A 25,080-nucleotide genomic window follows, 5' to 3' on the forward strand; every position below is an offset into this window, starting at 1 on the left:
TTAAGTATTGTCAGCTTTTTTTTTTTCCAGTATTGTAAGCTTTTGATGTTCCATGAGACACTTATTATCCGTCCTGTGCCAGTTGAAAATTACTTCAAAAACCAAATACATCATTATGTATGTGTTTGGAGCAAGCTAAAATCAGTGGAGCTCTCCAATGGTGTCTTTTATATCACTAGGGCAAACATTTGGGGGCACACACTACAGGCTGGACATTGTGCCAGGCACCTTTAGAAGAGTGATTTCTTTAAATTTCACAACAGTCCTATTAGATAAATAATATCATTGCCCTCATTTTGCTGATGAGGAACCTAGGGGTTAATCTGGTTAGGTTATTTGCCCAAGGTAACACAGAGGTAGAATGCAGAGCCAAGTCGGAAACTGGGCACCATGCTCCAGAATTCGTTATGTAGCACACTAGAGCTGGTCTGTTTGCACTGCTCCCTTTTTCCTCTGTGTGTAAGCGTTCTCACTTTTCTCAAACAATTGAGGAAGACCTGGCGTAGAACTGGAAGTACAGAGGGATCCAATAATAAAACATTTTAAAAAGCAAAGAGAACAAAGCAGCAGAACACCATTTTTTATCTTTAGTATCCTTCTAATATTTGGCACTAATTTCCATTAAAAAATGGCATGTAAAAGTTTATATTCTGTACACTCTTCTGTAACTGTCATTTTTAAGAAGTGACTAAAATTTAATAAATAAAATTATAGCCCCCAACTGTATTACATCTTGTAGCTGTTTCTCTTTCCTTAGCATAGAGCCTTGGTTTTCTATCTTGGGTCCCCAGAGCCTAGAATTCTGTGATGTCACCGCAGTGACTGCCTCAGCAGTCCCAGCCCCTCATCATCCCTTTCCTCAACCAGAACAATACTGACTCTATTTGTAATACGTGGTGGGTTTTCCCATAATATTTATTCTGAAAAAGATTTAGCTTTAAAAAAAAAAAAGTATGATTATTGTTGGTGAAAACAGAGAATTAAGAGTTGAACATACTTCCAAATCTATATGAAAATATTCCTCAAGCTTTAATATTATTTATGTTATTGAATTTATTTTATTTTTTTTATTTTATTTATTTATTCATGACAGACACAGAGAAAGAGAGGCAGAGACACAGGCAGAGGGAGGGAGAAGCAGGCTCCATGCAGGGAGCCTGATGTAGGACTCGATCCTGGGTCTCCAGGATCACGCCCTGGGCTGAAGGCAGGCGCTAAACCACTGAGCCACCGGGGCTGCCCCTATGTTATTGAATTTAATGAGCTTTCATGGTAACATTGATTGGTTTGGGATAAAACCATGTGTTTTGTGAAATCTAGGACTTTGGCCACTTTTAGCAGTTTATGTTGATCTTGAGGATTCACATCTGCTAAGTAACAGTCTCCTCTAGATTTACACAGCTATTACTGATAGCCATCCATGATTCTGTTCTCACTCATATTTTGGCCACAGTTCTTCCTGGCATTTGCAAAAAGTGCTTTCCTCAAGGCTTCAGGAGAGCAAAAAGGAGAGAAGATTGGGAATGAATTTGGAAATTGACATATTTAAGACTTTTTTTTCTTGTAGAATTCAAATTTGGGCTTTGTTTCTGAGAAAAAGAAAAATTTTTAAAAGAAAATTCTGCTTTCTACTTGACCAAGAGAATTACTAAACTTAGAATTATTTAGTGTGGTCTCTCGGTAAGTTCTTTAAATGCAAAATGGTCTAGAGGCCACTAATATGTTCACGTGGAATTTGGTGAGAACAAAGTATTCTGTGAGTATTTTAATAAAGATGAAGATACTTTTTAAAAAGAAAAATGTATAATGTAAATGTAAGTTCCACAAATCCGGGCAGCCACTTGGCCTGGGTTTCAGGGCTAAACATAGCACAAGAGAGGTCAGAAATTTTCTCATCCTGACATTTGTACCACACAGCATGCAGCTGTGTGGGACTTTTTTTTTTTTTCCTCCTTTCATTCTGATATTTATTTTTGCCTGCTCTGGGGAGCCCTGGTTTTCCATAGACTCTTAAGTGATCTATTTCACTATTTCAGATACAGCTCTAATTTTTTAGTATTCCTAGTGTAAAGCTTCATCTAAATGAATGTAATCTAGTCCCATGTTTCTTCAGAAGAATCCAACAAATATTTATTAGTATAAATTGTGTTCCAGATACATATGAAAGAAAGTAAGACCATGGTCATTTCCCCCAACTAACTGGTAGGGAAGAAGACACATAAACAAGGACTTTAGCATGCAGCATAGTAAAGGCAGCATTTAAAGGTAAGCCCAAGAGGTTATGGGGACCCAGAAAAGGAGCGCTTTTTTTTTTTTTTTTTTATGGTAATCATTTCTGATAAATTACTCAGGACAAAGTTCCTTTCTCAGGTGCAAACACACTTTCTGATAGAAGTCTCTTGTTAGGCCAGGAATTTTGTTTTGTTTTCTTTTTTTAAAAAAAGATTTTATTCATTCATTCATGACAGACACAGAGAGAGAGAGAGAGAGAGAGAGAGAGAGGCAGAGACACAGGCAGGGAGAGAAGCAGCCTCCATGCAGGGAGCCCAACGTGGGACTCAGTCCTGGATCTCCACGATCACACCCCAGGCCGAACGCAGCACTAAGCTGCTGGGCCACCGGCTCCCCAAAAAGGAGCTTTAAACTGGAGAAGGAAAGGCTCCCTAAGAGAATGGCTCCTGAGATGAGTATTTAAAATAAAGAGTAAGTTAGCACAAGCCAAGGCAAGAAGTGGGGACATAAAATATAAGGTGGAGAGTGAGGGCCAGGTCTGTTGGGAAGGAACCTCATATGTCCTATTAAGGAGCTTAGACTAAGAGGTAGAAAAGTGGTAGTAGAGAGTCATGAAGAAATAAACTTGGAAATGACATGGTCAGATTGGCATTTTATGAAACTAGTTTTGGCAGCCAAATGATTAAAGAAGGAGCTCCAGAACAGACAAAAGTAGAGGCTTAAAGACAAGTTGTCCAAGCAAAAGATGATATTGAGTCAAAGCAGAGGAGGGAGAGGAAAACATACATTTGAGAGACCATTTAGGAAATGAAAGCAGTAGGACTTGTGATTATCTGGATATTGGGGGGCATGAGGTGGTATGAGAAAAAAAAAGAGTCAGAGGTTGACTCACTCCCCAGGATGCCAGTAACCTCAGTAACCAGTTAAATGGTGGTTTATTAACTGGGAGATAAACATAGTGAGGGGGGGGGGGGCAGATTTAGGGATAAGATGAGAATTCTTTTCTATATTAGCATTGATTCTATGGAATATATTTAAATTTTAGAAGGGACTACTTAATAAAAGGAAAATGAAAAGCAGCTTTATGGTCAGAGTTATGGAACTCAATGGGAGATTTTAGGTTTTGCTGCCAAAGAAAGACTTACGGATTAGCCCAGCCATGAAGTTTGAAAAACTTCTGAGATTCTCTATGTGGTTGTCTAACTTTTCTTCTAAAAGCTTCTTTGGCATTTTCTCAATTTTGTAGTAATCTTTTTTTAAGATTGTATTTATTAGAGAGAGCGAGCACAAGCAGGGTGAGGGGCAGAGGGAGAAGCAGGCTCCCCATTGAGCAGAGAGCTCTGGCGTGGGGCTCCATCCCAGGACCCTGACATCATGACCTGAGCCACCCAGGTGCCCCTGTAGTCATTTATAAATCCATGTTTTGTATTCTGTTATGCTTCATAGTCTGTATACAGTATCTCTCTAGTACCTGCTGTTTGCATCTTTCCCCTGCCAATAACTGTCATCCCCCCCTTTATTCTTGGAAATACCCAGCTACCAACCAACTATACCCAGCCACCTGGTCTCTTCTAAATTTTTAACCATGAAGCTACAAAATGAGTCATAACAAAACTCACTTTGAAGCCTCTTTTTTAGCTGGTGAAACCAGCAGTGGTCAGTTGTATTTTAGTGCACTTAGCTAGTATGTATTGCGTTATATGAAGGTACTCATATCATATCCCAAATACCATATATACTGTGTGTATAAATATATGAGTATATGTGTACATACATATATATAGGTATATGTGGACACACATATACACAGACACATGCACACATACTCATTTTTTTAAATTTTATTTATGTATTCATGAGAGACACAGAGACAGAGGCAGAGACATAGGCAGAGGGAGAAGCAGACTCCCTGCAGGGAACCCAATGTGGGACTCAATCCGGGGACTCCAGGATCACACCCTGAGCCAAAGGTAGACGCCAACTGCTGAGCCATCCAGATGTCCCACACACTCATATTCTAAAACAATCCCATTCTACCAGGGAAAAATACCTTGATATGATCCTTGATTTCTCTCTTTCTTTCATTCCTCACACTTAGTATATCTAGGAATCCTGCAGCACCTACCTGCAAAATATATCCTAAATCCCTCCACATCTTCCCATCTCCTGATCTTGTTCCTGGATTTCTAGACATAGGTGCTATAAAGGCAGAGATCTTTGTAGCTTTTGTTCATTATTGTGTCACAAAAACATAAACACAGTAGCCACTCAATATGTTGTTGATTACTTATAACCAATCAAAATTAGTTTTGAAATGTTACTCTCAATGGTGTTTTCCCCAAGATGGCCATAAATTTAAAAGAACACTTTAGAGATGAGAATGCAATTCTCAAGAAAGATTTTTCTAATAAGACTATATATCCCACAGAAGTAACAGAGCCAAGGGAGCTAAATGTTGGCCTACCCTACCACTTCATCGACTACTTTTTAAGGAATTCTAATACTGGATCTAAAGCAGCTAAGTGAAGAAAAATAAAGAAAGCTATTCTGCTTTACTTTTTTCTGTAATAACATTTTGATAGAGGAAGGATGCAGGAAATAAATAGATTTATTTTGTCCTGAATTATTCATATTAATTGCTACATGGCCTGAATTTTTTTGGATAACTGCCAGTATTTCTCTTTGTGCTAGATAAAGTTAGCATTTTGCAGTACTCTCTTCAGTACAGTATCTATCATGTGGAAATTTCAGATGTTATCTTGTATGCGTGAGATCCTTTCCAACCCTTGCTATTCCTTGTCAATAGGAATATCTAGCTGTTACTGATTTCCCTAATACTTAACTTTTTCTATTGCTAGTAAAAGATACCCTTCCCTCCTACACTGCCATATCCACCCCGGTATTGGTTTTCACATCTGGGCAGCTCTGACAGGCTTTTTTTCCTTCCCTAACCCCATAATGGTAGGCCAACAGTCATAACTGCCGCTCTGATTTGAAAAATAGGACTTGTGGCTTTCAGGTTAAGGTTTCTATTTTCCGTTCTGATTCTAGATTATTCATTTTGCCCCTCAACTCTGGAACAGTACATGCAAATACATTTCTCTAGCTAAACTGAGTTTTCTAGATTTTTAGGAAATCACAGAATCATGAAGAGTCTGGAAAGGGTTTGAACACAGAGAGGGCAGCCTGGGTGGCTCAGCCATTTAGTGCTGCCTTCAGCCCAGGGCCTGATCCTGTCGGGCTCCATGCATAGAGCCTGCTTCTCTGTCTCTCTCTCTCTCTCTCTCTCTCTCGTGAATAGAATAAAATAAAATAAAATCTTTTAAAAAAATGAAAACAACAGAGAATTTTAATGTTTAAATGTTTGTAGCAATTTTTTTATCCAAGCTAAGACATATAGTTTATATATAGGAATATAACAGATGTATTAGTAATAATAATAAGAGACCAGCTATTCCACTAAGATACTAGAGGAAATGGAGGAGGTAGGTTCCGAGGTTTTAGAAAATGGGAAACTATTATTCAGTATGAAAGGACCTACAGCAAAGAAAGTCATTTACTTAACCTAGCATTTCCCAAATTTATTTCAGGATAGAACCTTTTCCATATAAGGAAACTTTTCAGCACACTTTGGAAATATTGGTGAAAAGAAAGCAGATACTTTGGTTCTAGTCCTGGCTTAGCATTAATTAACATTAATTAATGTTAAAAATTAACATTTTTATTCATTCAACAAACATGTATGGAGTGACTGTTTTGTGGCACACTCTTATTTGGGATGCTGGTGATACATTCAGGTAACAAACCAGACAGAAGCCTCCATCCTTTCAAGGATTGTATTCTGGTCAGGGGAGAAAGACATAAACATCATCTGTGAGTAGTATAGTTATTAAGTGTTTTAGACAAACATGGAGCAGGGTCAGGGGGTCAGGAGTACAGGGGTTACAATTTTAAATAGTCATAATCTTGAGCAATCATTGAGTGTCTCTGTTTTTCTAATCTATAAAATGAAGAAATTCAACTAATTTGATCTCAAAGGCCCTGCCAGAACTATGGGTTTGCTTTAATCACCAAGGGTTGTCATATCCAACTGTGTTACTGCTGGGTCATGAGCATCTTACTGAGCATTTATAATCACCAAGGGTGGATATTAAAATTCAAAGAAAAGTCTGTAAGTTCAAATCATTTGTTAATGCCCACAAAAAAACAATGCATTCATTATAAATAAATGCAAAAAAAAATCATAATGGTCCTCTTTTTAATCTAGCATGTAACTCAATCCAGTATTGAGTAGATAGTACAAAGGGTAAGAAACCTCTGCTGTAAAGATACCAGTGGCCTCTAAGCAGATGTTAGCATGTCTCTGAAAATATGCATCAGTGTACACATTGTGCTACTGCCCTTCATCTTTATGTAAATAAGAGGTCTGTGACTGGCTGTTAAAATGACCTTCTAGACAGTATTCCATTTCTATATGCCTGAGCTTGTATCTCAGAATAATTAGAAGTTTTGACTTAAACATCTTGGTATACAGTGTTTATGTAATTATAAATGTCTGAAAGTTTTCCTGAAACTTTCTTTGTAGCTTTTTATCAGAGACAGACTGGAGTTTGGAAGGAGGGCTACGGAGTGTGGTCCCAAGCCTTTGATTTTCAGCCCCCTCATTTTTGGAATAAAAATTAAAGTTTATTTTTCCAATTGCCCAGAACATGGTGGTATATTTTTATATTGTCTTGAATAGGAAACTGTTTGGAATCATGGTCTTTGATATTTTTAAGTAATATTTCATTAGGGATTTAGCTCAAAATTTCAAGTAGACCATGTGTCCCAAAAATATAATGGTATTCCACTGACCTGCAGGAAAAGCTTAAAATACTATAAATAAACTTGAGGAATTCCTATCAAAGGGTTGCTCTTCCAAGATTGTTTCTAAATCAGACCCCAGTTATTTCTTTTCCTATAACAGTAGCCCAGTCCCCCAAAGCTGACCCTAGGGCTTCCAGTAATAGTCATTTCATATTGATCCCCCTCTCTTTCATATTCCATAATTTTAAAGGCCAGTTTATAAGAAAATACTTTGTAACCATCCTGGAAGAAAGAACAGACTACTGCTTTACTATCTAGACAAGCTGTGGAGTAGGCTCCTATATATCAGAGAGAGGAATGATGAGTATCCCCAAGTTCCCCCGAAAGTCTAGTCTCTGAAATGGCCTAGATTTGACAAGGTCTCGAATCCTACTTTAGCTGTGGCCTTCAGCAGTCCCACAGGCTCTGGTCCACTCAGAGATCCCCATAATTTAGTTCTGAAGTTCCCACTCATCCACCCTCATCTGCTTTGTCATACACAACCAGCTTTTTTTTTATTAAGTCTCTTGCATTAGTGCCCATGGGGGGCCAAACTGTTATGCAGACTTACCAGCTATGAACATAAGAGCACCTTCCTATATCTTTTTCATTCTTAAGTATATAGTTATTGGTAGAAATAAAATTTGTATCTAATTTACACCACCTTCCGGAAATTAGGCTTTTTAGATTTTAAAGATGTGAAAGTTGCTTGGCAACATCTTGCTCTCAGATCTTTTACAGGAAAAGCCTGAGATTAAGTCAGGCTATACCATCTGCATTGCTGCTGCTCTGAAAACCACTGAGGAAAGGTGACATAGAAATTCAGAACTCTGTTTCGTCGTCATTCCTTAACCTCCATCCCCACCCCAGTTCCATAGCTGGAAAAAATACTATGGTATACATCAAAATTCACCTCTGGGTCCCAAAATGAATGTGATTTGCTTTGAGGCCTGTCTCTGCCCCAATCTGCATAATACTCACCTAGACACACACCATAGAATAGTGGAACAGTGGTTAGAAGAAATTGTTGAGAAGTCCTGCTGTCATTCTCTGTCATGCTCCCTTTCTTCCAAAGACCTGAGGACAAAGCTTGCTTGTCACTGGTAGTTAGCAGCCTGAGACCCTTATCTACCTGTGAGGTATGTATATATAAGAATTAAGGGGGAATGGTGAGGACTACAAACACTCCAGATTAGTGTTACTTTGTTTTGTTTTTCTTTTAGGTTGAAAACTATACCAAATAAATTAAGTAAGTAGGGTAATGGACAAGAAAGAAGAAGGAAGGAAGGAAGGAAGGAAGGAAGGAAGGAAGGAAGGAAGGAAGGAAGGGGAAGGAAAGAAGAAAGAAAAAGAAAGAAAGAAAGAAAGAAAGAAAGAAAGAAAGAAAGAAAGAAAGAAAGAAAGAAAGAAGAAAGAAAGAAAGAAAGAAAAGAAAAGAAAGAAAGAAAACTATACCAGTCTTTTCTCATTGTTATTGCTGGTGAGGGTTTTGGAACTCATTAGGAAAACTGAATTCTCAGAGACCATAACTACAAAGGTTCATTTTCTTTATACTGAACCGATCCTTTCTCATTTTGAGAGTTCTTAGTAAATTATTATCTCTTTCTAAGCGCTGTTTTTTAATTGATATCTGAAATAGACATTCCAAAAGAAGTACTTTTGCTTATTTGCTGACTTTATGATCTTTAGAAGTTGAAGAAATTAATTTTCTGTAGGTACTTAAATCTTCATTCCCTCTCTGACTAAATATAATTTAAATATGGCTCAGGTGCACTTACATGTCTTTTATTATTGCCTGATCACAAGTTTTAAAAAAGGTATAGTGTTGCAAATAAGTTGGTTCCTTCCATTTGATATGAATTGGGAACTTTTTATCCTAAGATATTAATTTTCCTTCTACTTCATTAATATTCAAAAGTCACTAAAGTCAGAATTCACTGACTTCTTTCCTAAGGGATCTACCTCTGTTTTTAATCTATGGTTTCTAAACGTTGGCCCTACTGACATTTTAGACTAGATAATTCTTTGTTGTGGGGGCTATCCTGTGCACTATAAGGTGCCAGTAGTACCCACCCAGACCATATGTCTCCAGCGGGGCAAAACTGCAAAACTGAGAGCAGCTGTTCTGATCCATGTGTAACACATACTTCCAAAAGCTTCAGTGGGGATCCAAACGCTTTTAACTTTTTAAATCTGATTCTTCTGTATTCAGTTTCTGATATTTTTTAAATGACTGCAGTGTTTTGGGTTTTTTCTATTCAAGACACTTTTAAAGAAAAAGAGTATGAAAACCCTCCATGCCCACCATCAGGGCAGACCCTGTTATTTTAAGGAGCACCCACAGTAATTAATTCACACAAGATATTTTTGTTATTGAACTTTCCATATTTACACAAGATACTCTGGTTGTGTGTTTAAAAATTTTTTTAATGTATAGGAAGATAATTTTTACCTTAAAATGTATAAGCATTACTTCAGAAGAATCACAGTTTAGAGGATGAGAAGAAAGGAAAAGTCTACATTTAATTATTATAAAGGTTTGATAACAGCTTTCTTGAAATGTTCTGTTTCATATATGTCTAAGCTTAAGGACTCCTGTAATTAAGGTAAAAGTTTTTAGTGAAAGGATACTGAATATTTATAGAATTTTAGTAAAAAGTCTAGTCACTCTTGAAAAGTAAAGATAGAAAAAAACTGTATGATTCCACTTTTTAAAAATGTAATTTAGAAACTCCTCAAAGGGCCAGTCTTCCATACTTTGCTGGGTGAAGTGCTTCTGCATCTCCAGGCCTGGGCTGCACAGGAGTTAAAACCTTAGACCTCCAGTGAAACCAGAGCCTAGCCTGGAGAGGAGCCTGCAACTACTGTGGAAATCTCCCCACCCAGGTTAGGCACATCTATGTGAGGCTTAAGGGGGGAGGAAAGTGGAAGTTAAGTGTGTGAGAGCTGGAGAAAGGATTCCATTCAAGCGTTCACACCTTCTTTACCTGTCCACCTTCTTTCCTGGGCCTTTAAGGAGGCTTGACCTACAGTACACATTCCTTCTCTATCAGCAGAACCCTGCTGTTCTTCAAAATATAGAAGCAGACAGATGTCAGGGAGTGCTGTTACACACTAGCCTGAAGGTGGACTTTCTGTTCCCTTATGTCTCACACAGCTCCCATTCTCCCATACCTCTATAGGATTAAGAAGTAATACATCCCATTCTGCTTCACCAGTGTATGTGTGCCAACTAGGCATTCAGTTTGCACACCCTCAAGGGTGTGCAAGAACTCATAAGACAGCCTGATGAGAAAAGTAAATTAAGACCTGCTCACAAAGTTCCACCATTTTAGAGCTAGGGGAAAATTTGAGATAAATAAAAGTAACTTTAGGGACCAAAAAAAGGTATAATTTATAGAGTAGATGATAAACGTAGAAGCTTATTACTCTAGCAGTTGGGGGATCCCTGGGTGGCACAGCGGTTTGGCACCTGCCTTTGGCCTAGGGCGCGATCCTGGAGACCCAGGGTCGAGTCCCACATCGGGCTCCCTTCATGGAGCCTGCTTCTCCCTCTGCCTGTGTCTCTGCCTCTGTGTGTGTGTGTGTGACTATCATGAATAAATGAGTAAAATCTTTAAAAAAACAAAACTACTCTAGCAGTTGGAACTAATTTAAAATAAGAAGTCAAAGATAATTTAAATTCATGGATGACAGCGGTTGTATGGAGTATATTATGTAATATTCATTACCTACGGTAAAATCTTTATGTTAGTATTCTAAATCTCCTCTGAAGAGATGTTTTTTATTTATTTCTACCCCTTGTTCATTCATTCCTTCAAACATTATTGCATGTCTGCTATGCACTAGACACTGCAAATCATCTCCCTTCTTAGTTTACATTTTGGTTTTGGTTTTGGTTGGGGTAGAGAAGGCAGGTGGGCAGTGGTGGTTGGAATTGGTAACTTCAAACAAACTCTTTTCCTTAGGTCAAAGGTTAGGTGTCTTTTAGAATGAGCAAGTAAGAGTTGCTTGTAGGGTGTCCTGCGTGGCCCAGTTATACATGCTAATGCTTACTAGCGCATTCGTGAATGTCTGTCTGTCGCAGCCAGTTAGTTCTGAGTCTTAATCTTACCATAATGGAAAGGGCAGCTTTGGGGGGGGGGATGAGAACTGGAGAATATCCCCCCTCCTCATCTCCTAAATTACTAAGACTATGTGTATGGGGGGGCTGGAAAACAGGAAATCATATTTTATATTCTTGCCAATGAATCCTTTTTATAAAATTATCACCTTACACCACCAAGGTAGCCCCTGTAAATCCAAAAGAAAGGTTTTAGGAGCTGGAAAGGGTGGAGCCATTTAAAGACAGAAGTTTTCAGTTCATTTGTTCACAGATGTTTACTGAGGTCCTACTATGTACCAGGAAAATATGCCTAATACAGGGGCTCAGTGATCTAGAGCAACCCCGTCCTTTCACTTTGGGGGCTACCCATCTAATAGAGAAACAACCTTGAGTAAGAGCATAAAAAACATTTGCCTTTTCCACAGTGTTGCATGGGGCTCAGCTTTGGAATACCCCATAGAATCATCTTTCCAGGCTGCTGACCCTATTCTGTAAACATGAGGGTAAGAGAATCTTAAGGCAGAGAAAAATACCACTCTGTGTTTTGGTGTGAATGTTAACTATGACATTCACCTTATGCTGCTAGTAATTCTTGAAAAATACTACTCAAAGAAGCAAGAATTGAAATGTGCATATAATAAGAGGGTAAAGATTGGGACATAGACTCTGTTCAGAGATCATTTAAATATCTAGAAGCTATTCATCAGGAGGAGCATGCTAGCCAGAGACAGAACCTTGCAGCTCAAAAGAGAAAGAGTTTTTTTAGCAAATTGACTAATAACTCTTCCCTGTGAACTGTAATCATTTGCTAGTTTGAAATGAGGGTTTCTCTTATTGATCTGAAGTGATTACTGACACTTAAGGGTAGAAAATGGAAATAAGAGTGATGTGATTTTTAGGTGTACTTGCTTGATTCCTTCAGTGATTTGGTAATTTAAATGTTCAAGAGGGCCTGCATATTAAAAATGAAGGTCACTTGAAAAACAGTTCAGTCAGTTATCAGATCATTGTTTGTCAGATTTATATTTTGAGATGTTTCTCTTTTTCCCCTCACTTTAGCTTGTCAAAATTCCTAAGAATGATCCCCCCAATGAAGTGCATACTTTTAACTTCTATTTGTCAAATGTGGGTAAAGACAACCCTCAGGGCAGCTTTGACTGCATCCAGCAAACATTCTCCAGGTAAGTGCCTTTCAAGATATGCTGAAGGGAGAGTAATTTTTCGAGAGTTTTTTTTTTTAATTAAATAATAAAATATGTAATAGTCATTCCATAAATGTTTATTGAATTGAATTATAGAGTTCTTTTATTTAGAAATAATTGAGCACCTAATATGTGCTAGTAGTTATATTTGTCACTGTGGGATACAATCATAAAAATTGTAAGGTTCTTGCCTCCAGAAATTTTTAAGGTATAGATTTTTTTTTTTATCTATACAACAGTTTTTTCAAATTAAAAACAAGCTTAAGAATTTTTTAGGTTTTTATTCACTGTATTTATGTAAGAGTGCCTTAATGTATACTCAGGGTTCATACTCAAGAACTCAAAGGAGTAAAAAAAATATGTACCTTGTATATGCCTTTCTTCTCTGTGCAAGCCTTGTTTTAAGATAGATTTTCAGAAATGGCTCATGCTGCAACATAATGGAAACTAGAAATTAACCCCAGTATAGCAGTCACTTCTAATTTAAAAAGAAAAAAAAGGAGGGAGGAAGACAAGAATATACCCCCACATCCCAGGGTACCATGGAACCCTTATCTACTTAGGTCCTCCGTAAACAATAAGCTACTTGTTTGACTCATCTTTGCTGTGGCTGTTTCTGATTCAAGAATGGGTGCCTTGAGTAGGGGGAGTTTGTTCTGCCGGTGGTTAAAGACAAGGCCTTAGAACCCCCAACATCCCGAGAACATTGAAATTGGCCCAAAGTGCCCCAGGCTATCCATCCCTATCTCTCATCTGTGCAGTACTTGAAACTGTGTGCACGCTTGCTGTGTGTGTGGGAGAAAGGAAAGGAAATCTATGTTGCGAGGGAGCTTGGGAGGCAGAGGTACAAAATAAGATACTTCACTAAAAGAGTTCTAAATTTCTGCTCCCATTTAGGGTAACAGAAACTAAGTTTCTGTTCTATCTTATATGCCATTTTCCCTGAGTAAATGTTAATTTTGCTTTTTAAAAGTTGCCCACCCCCAAATAAAGTTTTTGGTATAAATTGTGTATGTTATAGATTATATAGGCTTTTCTATACTATCTATTGTGATAGCTATTGGCCATATGTGGCTATTTACATTTCAATCAATAAAAATGAAATAAAATTTAAGATTTAGTTATTCACTCAAATTTACCACGTATTATGGACTTATGGACTCAATAGCCACGTGGCTAATGGCTATCATAATGGACAGCACAGATACAGAACATTTTCACAATTACAGAAATTACTGTGGGACAGCATCGCAAAAGATTACAGAATCATCAAGTATAAGGGTCCTTGGTGATTGTGTAGTTCAACCCCTTCATTTCACAGATGATTTATTCATAGTTACACAGCTGGTTAGTTGGTGACAAGGCTGAATAAGAACTGAGTCCAGCTCTGACCGGTGTTCTTTACACACCACAGGACACACCGATTTCAAATTGTTGTGGTGCTATTATTTATAATGCTTGTCTTTAGAGAATTACTTTATTATAGTGAGAACACTTTGACCTCAAATTCAATTATGTCCCATTAAAAATTTTATTGAGGAACAGTCCCCTCTTTAAAACAAGTGATAGGGCAGCCCGAGTGGCTCAACAGTTTAGCGGCACCTTCAGCCCAGGATGTGATCCTGGAGACCCAGGATCGAGTCCCACGTCAGGCTCCTTACAGGGAGCCTGCTTCTCCCTCTGCCTGTGTCCCTGCCTCTCTCTCTCTATGTCTTCCATGAATAAATAAATAAAATCTTAAAAAAATAAGTAATAGCATCATAGGTAATATGGTTTCTTCCTTAGATCATAAACACCTGTGTGTTTATTTCTACCTTGCTTGTTTGGAGAAAGATTTAAAGTCACTTACAAAATGCTACATGATGCAGCAGGAAAAATGAAACCGTTATTGTGAGAAAATTGGGGTAAAGACAGTAGTATGATCCAAGTGTGTTTTATAAAAGTATGATCCAACTATGAAAGTATGATTTAAGATGCTTTATAAAATGGTTTTATAGAAGTATAAATTGAAATTTTGCCACTGTGAAAATAAAAGCCCTGAAACTTTGAGTTCTCAACCTGGCAAGCAAATTTTTTTTATGATTTTGTGTTCCACCTTTTCTGTTTTGTCTCTGCTATAGTTCAACTTCTCCTTGAACCTCACTTTTATCATATCTAAAATGGAGGAAATCCCAAAGTTAAAATTACCTTTCAAAAATTCTTTAATTCTGTCCATTCACAGCCCTCATAGTTTAAGGGCAAACAGCCTTGTACGGTAGTAATGCATAGCCTATTATAGGAAACTGAGCCAGGCTAGAGAAAGACTCTAGGAATGCTTACATGCATATGTCAAAGAAATTAAACTTCTAAGGTAACTCTGTTGAAAGGGGATGAGTGGACAGTTCTAGAGAGTATCTTCTTGCCTACAGGGTTTAGCTCTATTTTGTTTAATAGATCTGTTTCTTGACTTTGAATGGTAAAAGCTGTAACTTCATCACGATTGGCAATAAGTTCAGCTTGTTCTCTCTATTTAAATTACTTAATAAATAAATTAATAATTTCCGGGGAGGAGATGCTGAAGTTCAAACTTCCTGCCACCAGAACTTCATACTGTAATCTTTTTCTTCCCACTTCTCCTCCTCCATCCCGCTTCCTCTGAGGGTTAGACCTTCCTCCTTCGCTTCCCTTTTTCAGCATTCATACATGCTCAAGTGTGTTGCATAAAAAATGAAAAGAAAAGCAAAAGCAACTTCCATTGCACTTACTCTGAAATCTGGCTTCATGCTTCATTCAACTGAAACGTACTCCCCCAACAGGGCCTTGACCTCCTTGCCACTGAATCCACTGGATGCCTATTGGGTCCTTATTCTCCTGGACTTGTTGCCAGCATTTTACACTGTTGACCACTCTGATTCTTGAAGCATTCTATTCCAGTGGCTTCCATGGCACGTTACTCTTTGAATTTCCCCTTACCTCTTTGGCTATACCTTTTCAGCCTCCTTGGTCTTCTTTTCATCTTCCTCTTGCTTATTTTAAATATTAGTGTTCTTCACAGTTGGTTCCCTCCTTAGACCTCTCTTCATTTCCTCAAAGTCACCATGTCCAACATCACATTCATTTTCTCTCTTCCAGCCCTACCTCAGTGCCTCAATAAATGGTAGCGCCACACACCTAGTAGCCTGGGTATGATCTTTTAACTTGTTTCCATCTCTACCTGCAGCTAATCACTTACCAAACCCTGTCAATTTTTTCTGTTCACTATGTCTGGAATCTGCTTACTCTTCTGCATTCATATTGCCCCACACCAGTTCAAGCTCTCCTTGCCAGTAATCCATCAGTAGCCTCCTAAGTGGTCTCCTGCTTTTCCCTTTTGTGCCCTCTATCTCCCAATCTGTTCTTCATCCAAACTGATCGAGATATTTCATCCAGGATGAGATATTTTCTCTCCCCTGTTTTCAGCCTCTGTTTTTCTTGGGACTAAGTCCAAAATCCTCCATAGCCCTATGTGATCTTCTTCTCATGCCCTTCAGCCTCATCTCTAATTGTCCTTTTCACCTTTCTTTGGCCAAACTGAAAACTTCCTCCTTGCTTCTTCTAGGCCAGCACAGGTTAGTTCTCCTCCCAGAAAATTTCTTTCCCTCTCCACCCCACACTCCCACAGCCCCTGTTGACATCCCTCTAGATCAGCTTTGGCATCACTCCCACTAGGAAGCCTTTGCCTTGTCCATGATCCAGGTAAAGTACCTTCCTGGGGGTTCCCTGCCCCCCCACCCCCGCCATTTGTCACACTGTGTCATAATTTCCAGTATGTTCATCCTTGTCACGCATTAGACAGCTCCTTGAAAGGACCACATCTGTCTTAGTCCTGGTCTCAGTCTGACCCTCACATATTGCCTGGCCTAATAAATATCTTTTGAGATTTATTCCCTGCCTAATGAATATCTTTGAGATTATTGAACTGTTTTTTTAAATAACATTTATACAGTTATTAGAAATTTATAAAAATTTTAACCTATTTCTTAGCATCATAACAAAGCTAGTTTGGAAATAGAGTATCAGAGCTATAGTGACATTTTCATTACTTCCATATTCCAGTCTGTTCTAAGGCCATAGTAATTTCTTTTTAAAATACCAGTGTAGGGACACCTGGGTGGTTCAGTCAGTTGTCTACCTTTGGCTCAGTTCATGATCCCAGGGTCCTGAAATTGAGTCCTGCTTTGGGACCCCTGCTCAGCAAAGGAGTCTCCTTTTCCCCTCCTCATCTCTGCTCATGCTCTGTCTTTTGCTCACTCTCTCTCAAATAAATAAAATCTTTAAAATAAATATATAAATTTTAAAAAGATAACATGATCCCTTAATATTAGCGTAATACTTTGAAATAGAGCCATCTTCTGGGCTTCATGATTTTTTTAAATAAAAGTTTTTCAAAAAATATTTATAAAAATCTCTTGACCAGTATTTTCTTTAATATTACATACACACACACAAACAGGTCATCTTATGTAGAGATTTAACAAAATGGTAAATAGAGTCTACGAATGTTTAAGATATTTGGGCTAATAAATCGTAAATGTTTGGCAATATTTTGCCTGAAAATAAATTATCTTATTAAAGATAGCATTACAGTGGTTCTGTTTCATCTAGTCAGTTCTAAAGCATGCATATTATGGTTCCTCTAAAAGTAAACTTTAAACATTTTTCATATCAGTGGTAGATAATTTTTTATAAAATGAAAGATCTACAGTGCTCATTGAGTCTGTGGTCCTCAATACAAATACTAATTTTATCCAAAATTTTACAGATTGGGCCTCTAAGAGTTTTACCTATTAACAATGTAGGGGGAAGGAAGTGGTTATGGAATGGAAAGGAATTTAAATATTTTACATTTCAGCATTTTGAATTATTAATATTAGTTATTTCCAAATTGCAAAGCTATTATTAGGGCTACTGATTTTAGAATTATACAGTTCTCACTTGCCTTTATTGTGGAAAATGAGGGATATCTCATAACAAAGCCATCGTCTTACTTGACAGCTCTGGAGCCTCCCAGCTCAATTGCCTGGGATTTATACAAGATAAAATTACAGTGTGTGCAACAAACGACTCGTATCAGATGACACGAGAAAGAATGACCCAGGCAGAGGAGGAATCCCGCAACCGAAGCACAAAAGTTATCAAACCCGGTGGACCATATGTAGGTTTGTATAGATATCGTTCTCCTTCTCACTGATTGATTGGAATAATTCAAGACCACTGTAGGTAAATACTGGTAATACTAACAATATTAACGCAGAATTAGTTTCCAGAACATTTTGAATAACATAGTCAAAAATCATCTGTTCTCTTTATACCAATAATAAACTGAACAGATAGAAAAGTCCTACTTTCATAAATCCGGAATCCTTTGTTACTTTTACAATGTTGGGATCTGGTCCTGTTACTCTGCTATGTAAGTTTGTGATAGTGGTACCGTTGTGTGTTCTTTGACACTGAACGATGTATTCAATGATGGACTGTATAGGTCTTGTTTGGCATATTTGTAGGGTTATTTTTACAGTAAAATCTATTAGTAGATTTTAAGATTAAGAGTTTTTCCATTAGTAGAATTTCAGAGGATCTCTGCACAAGGAATTCTTATTGCAAAATATAAAACGTGCTTATAGCAAAGCACGAGGGTGATGCCTTTTTGGTACCTAGCTTGTGATGTCATTCATGGATTCTCATCTTCATCTATCCATTAATTAAGAAGCTGCCCCAGCCTCATCATCTTTATCATCAACTCACTCAAATATCCATCAGACTGAAGGGTAGTAAGACCTGACCAACAAGATGAGTCTCTCCATTATGAGCAGTGACCCTAACAATTTTAGAGTTGATTGGCAGTGACTATTAACAGTAATAGGAAGAATTATCAGGAGTGAAGATGAGCTCTTTGAGGCTTTGGTCAGGTTAATAACATAAGTCATCATAGGTAAATGATAGAAAGATAGTAATTTGAAAATATAAATGCATACAAAAACAGTCTCTTGAATAACCAAATTCTTTAATCAACATCATTCCATGGCTTGGTATAATTTTACTTCTGTATTTTCCCATTGCTGACCAGCTACAGTACATTCAGCTTTGAGAAACTCCACTGGTGTCTTTAATAAGTATTTCTTTGGAACAAAGCCAGTGCTCCTGGGACTTGGTGCTTAGCTTAGATACATTTAGTTTGGTTTAACAACAATTCATGGCTTCCCCAGGTATCTGTACCCATGGGGTCCAGTCCCAACCCAGTAAGTTACCAGCAGTGAGATTTTTCATCTTCCCTTTCCTGCTGAATGAGGTAACAACTTCCAACCTCCTTTCTTGCTCTTTATTCTCACAAGTAACTTTTCTCTGCAATAGGCTAAATCTCAAATTGTTTTTGAAATGTACAAGATGTACCACAGTTAAATTTAAGTATGAACAATGAACTTGCTGTCCCTATTGCTTTGAAAGTATTTTTTTTATTCTGTCCAGTACCACCATTTTATAAACAGTGAGACAAGTTGGTGTGTTTGATAAAGGAATAGAAGACTGAAGCCATCAAAATGATTTTTTTGTCTCAACAGAACTAGCTGAAAAACTTTACCTTGATTTATTCCAAAGTTTGCCAATCAGCAGTGACCACTATATCTTTCTACTGAATGACCCTTGGGTATCCCCTCTGGTCACGAATGTGTCTGTTTCGATAGGGTCAGGTATAGTTTATCTGCACAGCATGTTACACAGGAGATTTTTCCACACCCATAATCATCTAATGCATGCTCTTCCTAATAGTACAGGAACTGTAGAACTTGCAGGGTTTCTTCAAGGCACTACAATTTTTTTTACATTTTTTAGGAGTGACCATGTAAAATTTGAGGTTATCTAAACTTTAAACTTGAGCCATATTACATCCATCCCATTCTCAGACAGGTTAGCCTGCCTTCCTATGCACACACATGCGTTTGCCCCATGAGCTGTCTCTGCCGTAGTCCCTGCCAGCCAGTATACTGCACTCTGCTGGGTTCTCGGTGCCCTGGTCACTCACCAGCACAGTACATCCATCTTCTCTGGTCCTCCATCTTGTCTTTAACCTCTTCGGCCTTTTGTCCTATGCGTCACATAACCCAGCTCCTTTTAACTTTTCTTAAGATCGTCTGTATACCAACCCTTTAATTATTTTTATTGCTGTCCCTGGACTGCCTTCATTTCTTCACCTCAGAATTCAAAACTTTGTTTTTTTACTTTGCTTTGTTATGGCGTGTTTTGACCTTTTTCTTCTAATCTTACCCATTGCTAGTCCTTTACCATGTTTCCTTTGAGGTGGCTCAATTTGTATCTTCCTGCTTTTTTTTTTAGTACCTCAGGACTATATGACTCATTCATTTCTTTTAAATGCTAGTCATTCAGCCTTCAGTACTAATATTACCCAACACTTATGGAGAGCTTGCTGTGCACAAGACACTGGTTAGCTCTATACATGAAGTTACTCAGATCTCAAAACCATCCCATGAGGGAGGTTATGATTACATCTCCATTTTATGTGTCATGTAATTGGTATCAACAAATAGCAAATGATACGGATTTGGCCTTTTAACAAATTGTATTATTTTCTTAAGACAATAGGAGATACCTCTTTAGCTCATCATTGAGTATATAATATGAAATGACACCAGGAGCTCACCTTTGCCACCTTTAGAAATATCAGCAGAACAAGGCTTCTCTCATCAGTGTCAGCCTGGGTAGAAGACAAATAGGAATAATTCTGGTCTCACTGAAAGGTTGTGGTTGACATAATTCCAGGCCAAGCCTCTGGCAGTTGAATTAGGGTACAAGCCCTGTTTAAGGGGATAAAGACTATACTCCTAAGGGTCACCCAGGAATATGAGCTTTTACGACTCTTGTAGACTGAAAAAATACAAACTCTATTTTGCATGGGAGGGGGGCAGGAGAGTCTTTAACCTGGGAAACACCATTAGTTCTTCAGAATATTTCCACTTCTAGTCGTGACATTTATATCAGTGATGAGTACTGCTGTGTTACAATCCTTTCACTTTGTTTTAAAAAAAAAAAAAACTTGGGATCCCTGGGTGGCGCAGCGGTTTGGCGCCTGCCTTTGGCCCAGGGCGCGATCCTGGAGACCCGGGATCGAATCCCACGTCAGGCTCCCAGTGCATGGAGCCTGCTTCTCCCTCTACCTATGTCTCTGCCTCTCTCTCTCTCTCTCTCTCTCTCTCTCTCTCTCTCTCTGTATGACTCTCATAAATAAATAAATTAAAAAAAAAAAAAACTCATATCACTAATTACCACTGCTTCCATTTACCAATATGTCTGCTCACTGATTTCTACCTAAATCCTGGAACTTTATTGAATTATAAATTTTTATTACATGCTAATATTTATTTAGGTGTATAAACAAAACCCAAACAACCTAATTTCTAGGATTCTTTTTCCAATTTTCCAACACCCCCCCATCCTCTTTATTTATAATGGGTTGATACATGTGTGAATGACCTTGGACAAATCATTTAACATCTGTGGACCTTAATTTTCTCAATTATTAGATAAGGGGTATTTGAACTGTATAACATCGAAGGTCCTTTGTATTTCTAACATTTTTGTGACTATTAGGTATATATATATATGTATATATATATATATTTAGATAATGAACCTTTCACGGGGAAAAAAGAGCATAAATGTCAAATGGTGGAGATGATTTCCATTGCAGTGGATTATGTATTTAATGATGATAGTCACCCCATCATCAAGGTCCTGCCAGTGTTTTTTAAAGCATTGGGTCAGTGTTGCCAGGGCTTCTGGTCAGGTTCCACAGAACAGAAAAAACAACCGCAGAAGATGGCTACAGCCCCTCCTCCCTTTCTATTGTACTGTTTTAACAACTTCCTTTTAGATTGTTTACTCAGAGCCTCTAGACAGAGGGATAAATACTTTTATCATCTCATATTAAATGGAGATGCTAGAAGTGGACTCTTTGTTATGAAACAGTGGTTCAGATATAGTCCCAGGTTACCCAACTGTCAGACCCACTGCTGCTGTTTATATAAGGAGCCCAGGGAATTGATTAGCAGTTGGGTCTGGGAAGAGAATTAGGTTCTCCCACCGGCTTTATTAGAAGGTCTTTTCTGAGGCAAATGTAAAAAAATAAAAATAAAGCTTTCTGCCCACTTTGAACCTGACATTTTCTTGCCTTACTTTTCTTTCTATTTTTCCTTTAGCGTCTCAGTTCTGTAACTATTTAGAGCACTAATTTTTTTTTTTCATCTCTAGCTTGTCTTACCTTAAACCAGAGGACTCCTTCCTGGTTGAATAGGCACAAACTAATGGGGAGGCAACAAACAAGTGATCTTTGCATAAAACTCATTTGGCCCAGTGTGCCTGGATTGCTCTATCCATTTAAAGGAAAAAAGAGAGTGGGGCATCTGGCTACCTTAGTTAGTAGAACATGCAACTCTTAATCTCTGGGTCCTGAGTTCAAGTCTCAAGTTGGGCATAGAGCTTACATTAAAAAAAAAAAAAAGGTAAAAGATAAAAGGAAAAATGAGATAAAGGTAGAGTGAGAGTACTAGGGGTTAGGAGATTCATGTACCAGTAACAGCCTAGCATTAGGCCCCAGGTGAGACTCCACTGCTGTCATATCCCTGACCAGATTCTAATTTCTTGTTGAACATTATACTTACACCCCTCTTAGGGGCAAAATGAGCATCCCTTATTTGTCTGCCCTGTGCTTACTTCGGAGAGGGGCCAGGGTAAACTCAGGAGACCTTGGGGGCTCTCCTGAGACTGAGGATCAGAGGTGGGTCAGATACACAGAGGAGGGAGGGCAGCCTGCAACACACTGGTAGTACTGTCAGTTTTTGTTTCTATTTTTATTTGCCTTCCTTTCTGGCTTAAATTCATTCTAAAAGATCAGTCATGGTATGTGTGAGCCTAGCTAAAAACATTCTCTGTCCACTCCTCCCTAGAGAAGAGTGGTGGGGAGGGCTCCATAGTCAGCTTTGTTTGGGGAAGTAGAAGCTACAGGTCTCAAAGAGGAGGGAAGTGTGGAATTTATAGGCATTTCCTAAACTTTTGTGACCCTGGCTTTATTTCCCCCCACACAAATTTCCTATTAAAATTCCAGGGAACAGTACTGTTTGTTAATACTGTTACAGCTGAGAAGTGGTAGACTGAAAGGTTTGCATTTGTCACATTAGAACTTTCAGTGTTTCTTCAGATCCTGGCAATGTGGGAATACCACATTGATTCTGGCTCCTCTGCTGTCTACTTGTTATCTTACTGACATTCACTTTGACACTTTGCTAGTCATCAAATACTGATTCAAAGTCTGCTAGGGAACAAATCAGCCACAGCCCTGCCCATGTGCAGCTTACAGCCTAACATGAAGCAATGGCAGACATCAGGTGTTTGTTCATTAAAAAAAAAAAAAAAAAGACCTTTCCCACAAAGAAGTACATGTAGGAAAACTAGGGTACTAACAACAGAACCCCTTCAAATGCTAAGTGAGCACTTTACCATCTGAGCTTATCCCATTGAAAGCCTCAGTTTTATCATCTGTGACATGACCATGCCTATTTCTTCAGGTTACTGTGAGGCTTAATGTGTATAAAGGTTTTAGCACCGTGTCCCCACACCACCACATAATTGGTTCATGGTAAATACTAGTTCCCTGCCCATCTGACACTAATCTAGCTATCTCTAAATTAAGAAAACTACAGAACCCAGATCTAAATCTGATGTACCTTAATAACTTTTCTTATCACTGGGCAGTGTTCCTTTAATTTTGAGTTCCTTTGTTGTGCACTATTTTGATCTGATACTTGCAATTCATTATGTCCGGACAGTAGAGAAATACAAGAGCCTGTGAGATATTTCCTTTCCCCTTTATTCTAGACAGGATTGTGTCAAACAAACAGCACCTCTGGCTAATCCTCAGGACCCCAGCATGGACAGAATTACTGTTCAGTAAAAACTCCTGCCCCATTAAGCCGTTTTCAGACCAGACCAGACAGACCACAGCACTTAAGAGACTGCTTTTACTTACCCATTGATTCTACTTGCTTGTCTTGTTCCAGATGCACTTGCCCTACATTGTATGTCATTACCAGCTCCCCTTACTCTTTAACCAGAGGGCACAGAGCTGGAGGTTTAGAGTGTACTAAAGGTGCTAAAAGATTCTACCTTAGAAACTATAAAATGAGGGTCTTAAACATTTTAATTCTGGTTTTTTCTTCAGCAAGCAATGGTTACCAGGTTTTGTCAGTGACAAGCTATGTCCTAATGGCTCTACACATCCACATAGTATCCAGGTCACTTCAGCCCACAAATATTTTCTAGAAGTAGCCACTTGCCACTTACCAAGGTTAAGTTTAAGCAGAAAATGGGTTAATTACCAAATGGCAGTTGCATGGCAGGAATGATGTGAAGGCCTCCTTTTTGCCATTTTCTGTTGCTCTAATTCACCTGTGTAGCCTTAGCCCTGCAGTAGAGATGTCTGCTTGTCTGGCCGTCTCAGACTGTTTTGAGGTTGATTGGTGTTGGTTTTGGTTTTGGTTTTTGACTCCTAAAATTTGTTATGGCTTATTAAAAAGGAGTATGTCTAGTGGATGCCCTTCTGGGTGTTGACTTCAAATAATGCCTTGACTCCCCTCTTTGTGGTTTCTGAATCCGTGAGATTAAGGTAATTTCCCAGCTCAGCCAAAACTAGGTTCTTAGTGAAATACAACAAGTATTTCTCATGTTTCACATTTGCTATATTCATGTCTGCTAAAGAAATGACATATAATATGTAGATTTAAGTTCTGTAAATAGCATGGAAAAACATGGAAATTACTTTATTTCCACTTAATATGAACTACCTAGGACTTTAAAATTTCTAGTCTGTTGCTACAATGTGTTTCACTAATTCACCATATGTAGCTAAGTGACCAGAATAAGTCTATATACATATTTATTCCAGTAAATGGTTCTATCAAAACAATGTCAAATCCATAATTTTAGGCCATTTTTTTCAAAATGCTTTCTGTTTGCATATCTCTTTAAAGTAAAAACTGAAATAAAGTAGCCTTAATTCCCTCCAGATATAAAGAAGTACCTAAATCAGAGATGAGGAAACTGAGATGCTCATTATGTTCTTACCTGCGAATATGTAACAATGTCATTTCCCCTGGACTTTAGGGAAAAGAGTGCAAATTCGGAAAGCACCTCAAGCTGTTTCAGATGCAGTACCTGAGAGGAAACGGTCAACCCCCATGAATCCTGCAAATACGATTCGAAAGACACACAGCAGCAGCAGTGTTTCTCAGCGGCCATATAGGGACAGAGTGATTCACTTACTGGCACTGAAGGCCTATAAGAAACCTGAGCTGTTGGCTCGACTGCAGAAAGATGGTGTCAATCAAAAAGACAAGAACTCCCTCGGAGCAATTCTGCAACAGGTGAGACACATGGAGAGAGTTCCTTCCCTGTACCTTCTTGTTGAGAAGCTCATTTAAAAAGTCTTCTTATTGTTATTTGAGGTAGAGAAATTTCAGGATTATCTTGATCAATGGTGTATGAATTATAACTCTTGAATACTAAGTCATCTTGTTTTAAACAATTAAAAACTAATTGAACTGTAGGTATCTATAGTAGGTTTTCTAAATTAGAGGGTACAGAATTGTTGAATTTTAAAAAAAAATTAAGTTC

General features: G+C 38.2%; 1 protein-coding gene across 2 annotated transcripts in view; it reads left to right on the top strand.

Annotated features, from left to right (window-relative positions):
• Window positions 1-25,080, top strand: part of ELL2 (elongation factor for RNA polymerase II 2) — a 70,546-nt gene that overhangs the window by 29,725 nt on the left and 15,741 nt on the right. Inside the window, exons 3-5 of one of the 2 annotated variants that reach the window (XM_041751530.1) lie at window positions 12,242-12,363; window positions 17,398-17,561; window positions 24,571-24,830. In XM_041751530.1, the coding sequence (XP_041607464.1) occupies window positions 12,242-12,363; window positions 17,398-17,561; window positions 24,571-24,830 (546 nt within the window). Of the gene's footprint in view, window positions 1-12,241; window positions 12,364-17,397; window positions 17,562-24,570; window positions 24,831-25,080 lie in introns of those variants that run through there. The other variant, XM_041751531.1, reaches the window with a different exon arrangement.

The sequence above is a fragment of the Vulpes lagopus genome, chromosome 4 (genome assembly GCF_018345385.1).
Source record: "Vulpes lagopus strain Blue_001 chromosome 4, ASM1834538v1, whole genome shotgun sequence".
In the NCBI taxonomy this organism is placed as follows: Eukaryota; Metazoa; Chordata; class Mammalia; order Carnivora; family Canidae; genus Vulpes; species Vulpes lagopus.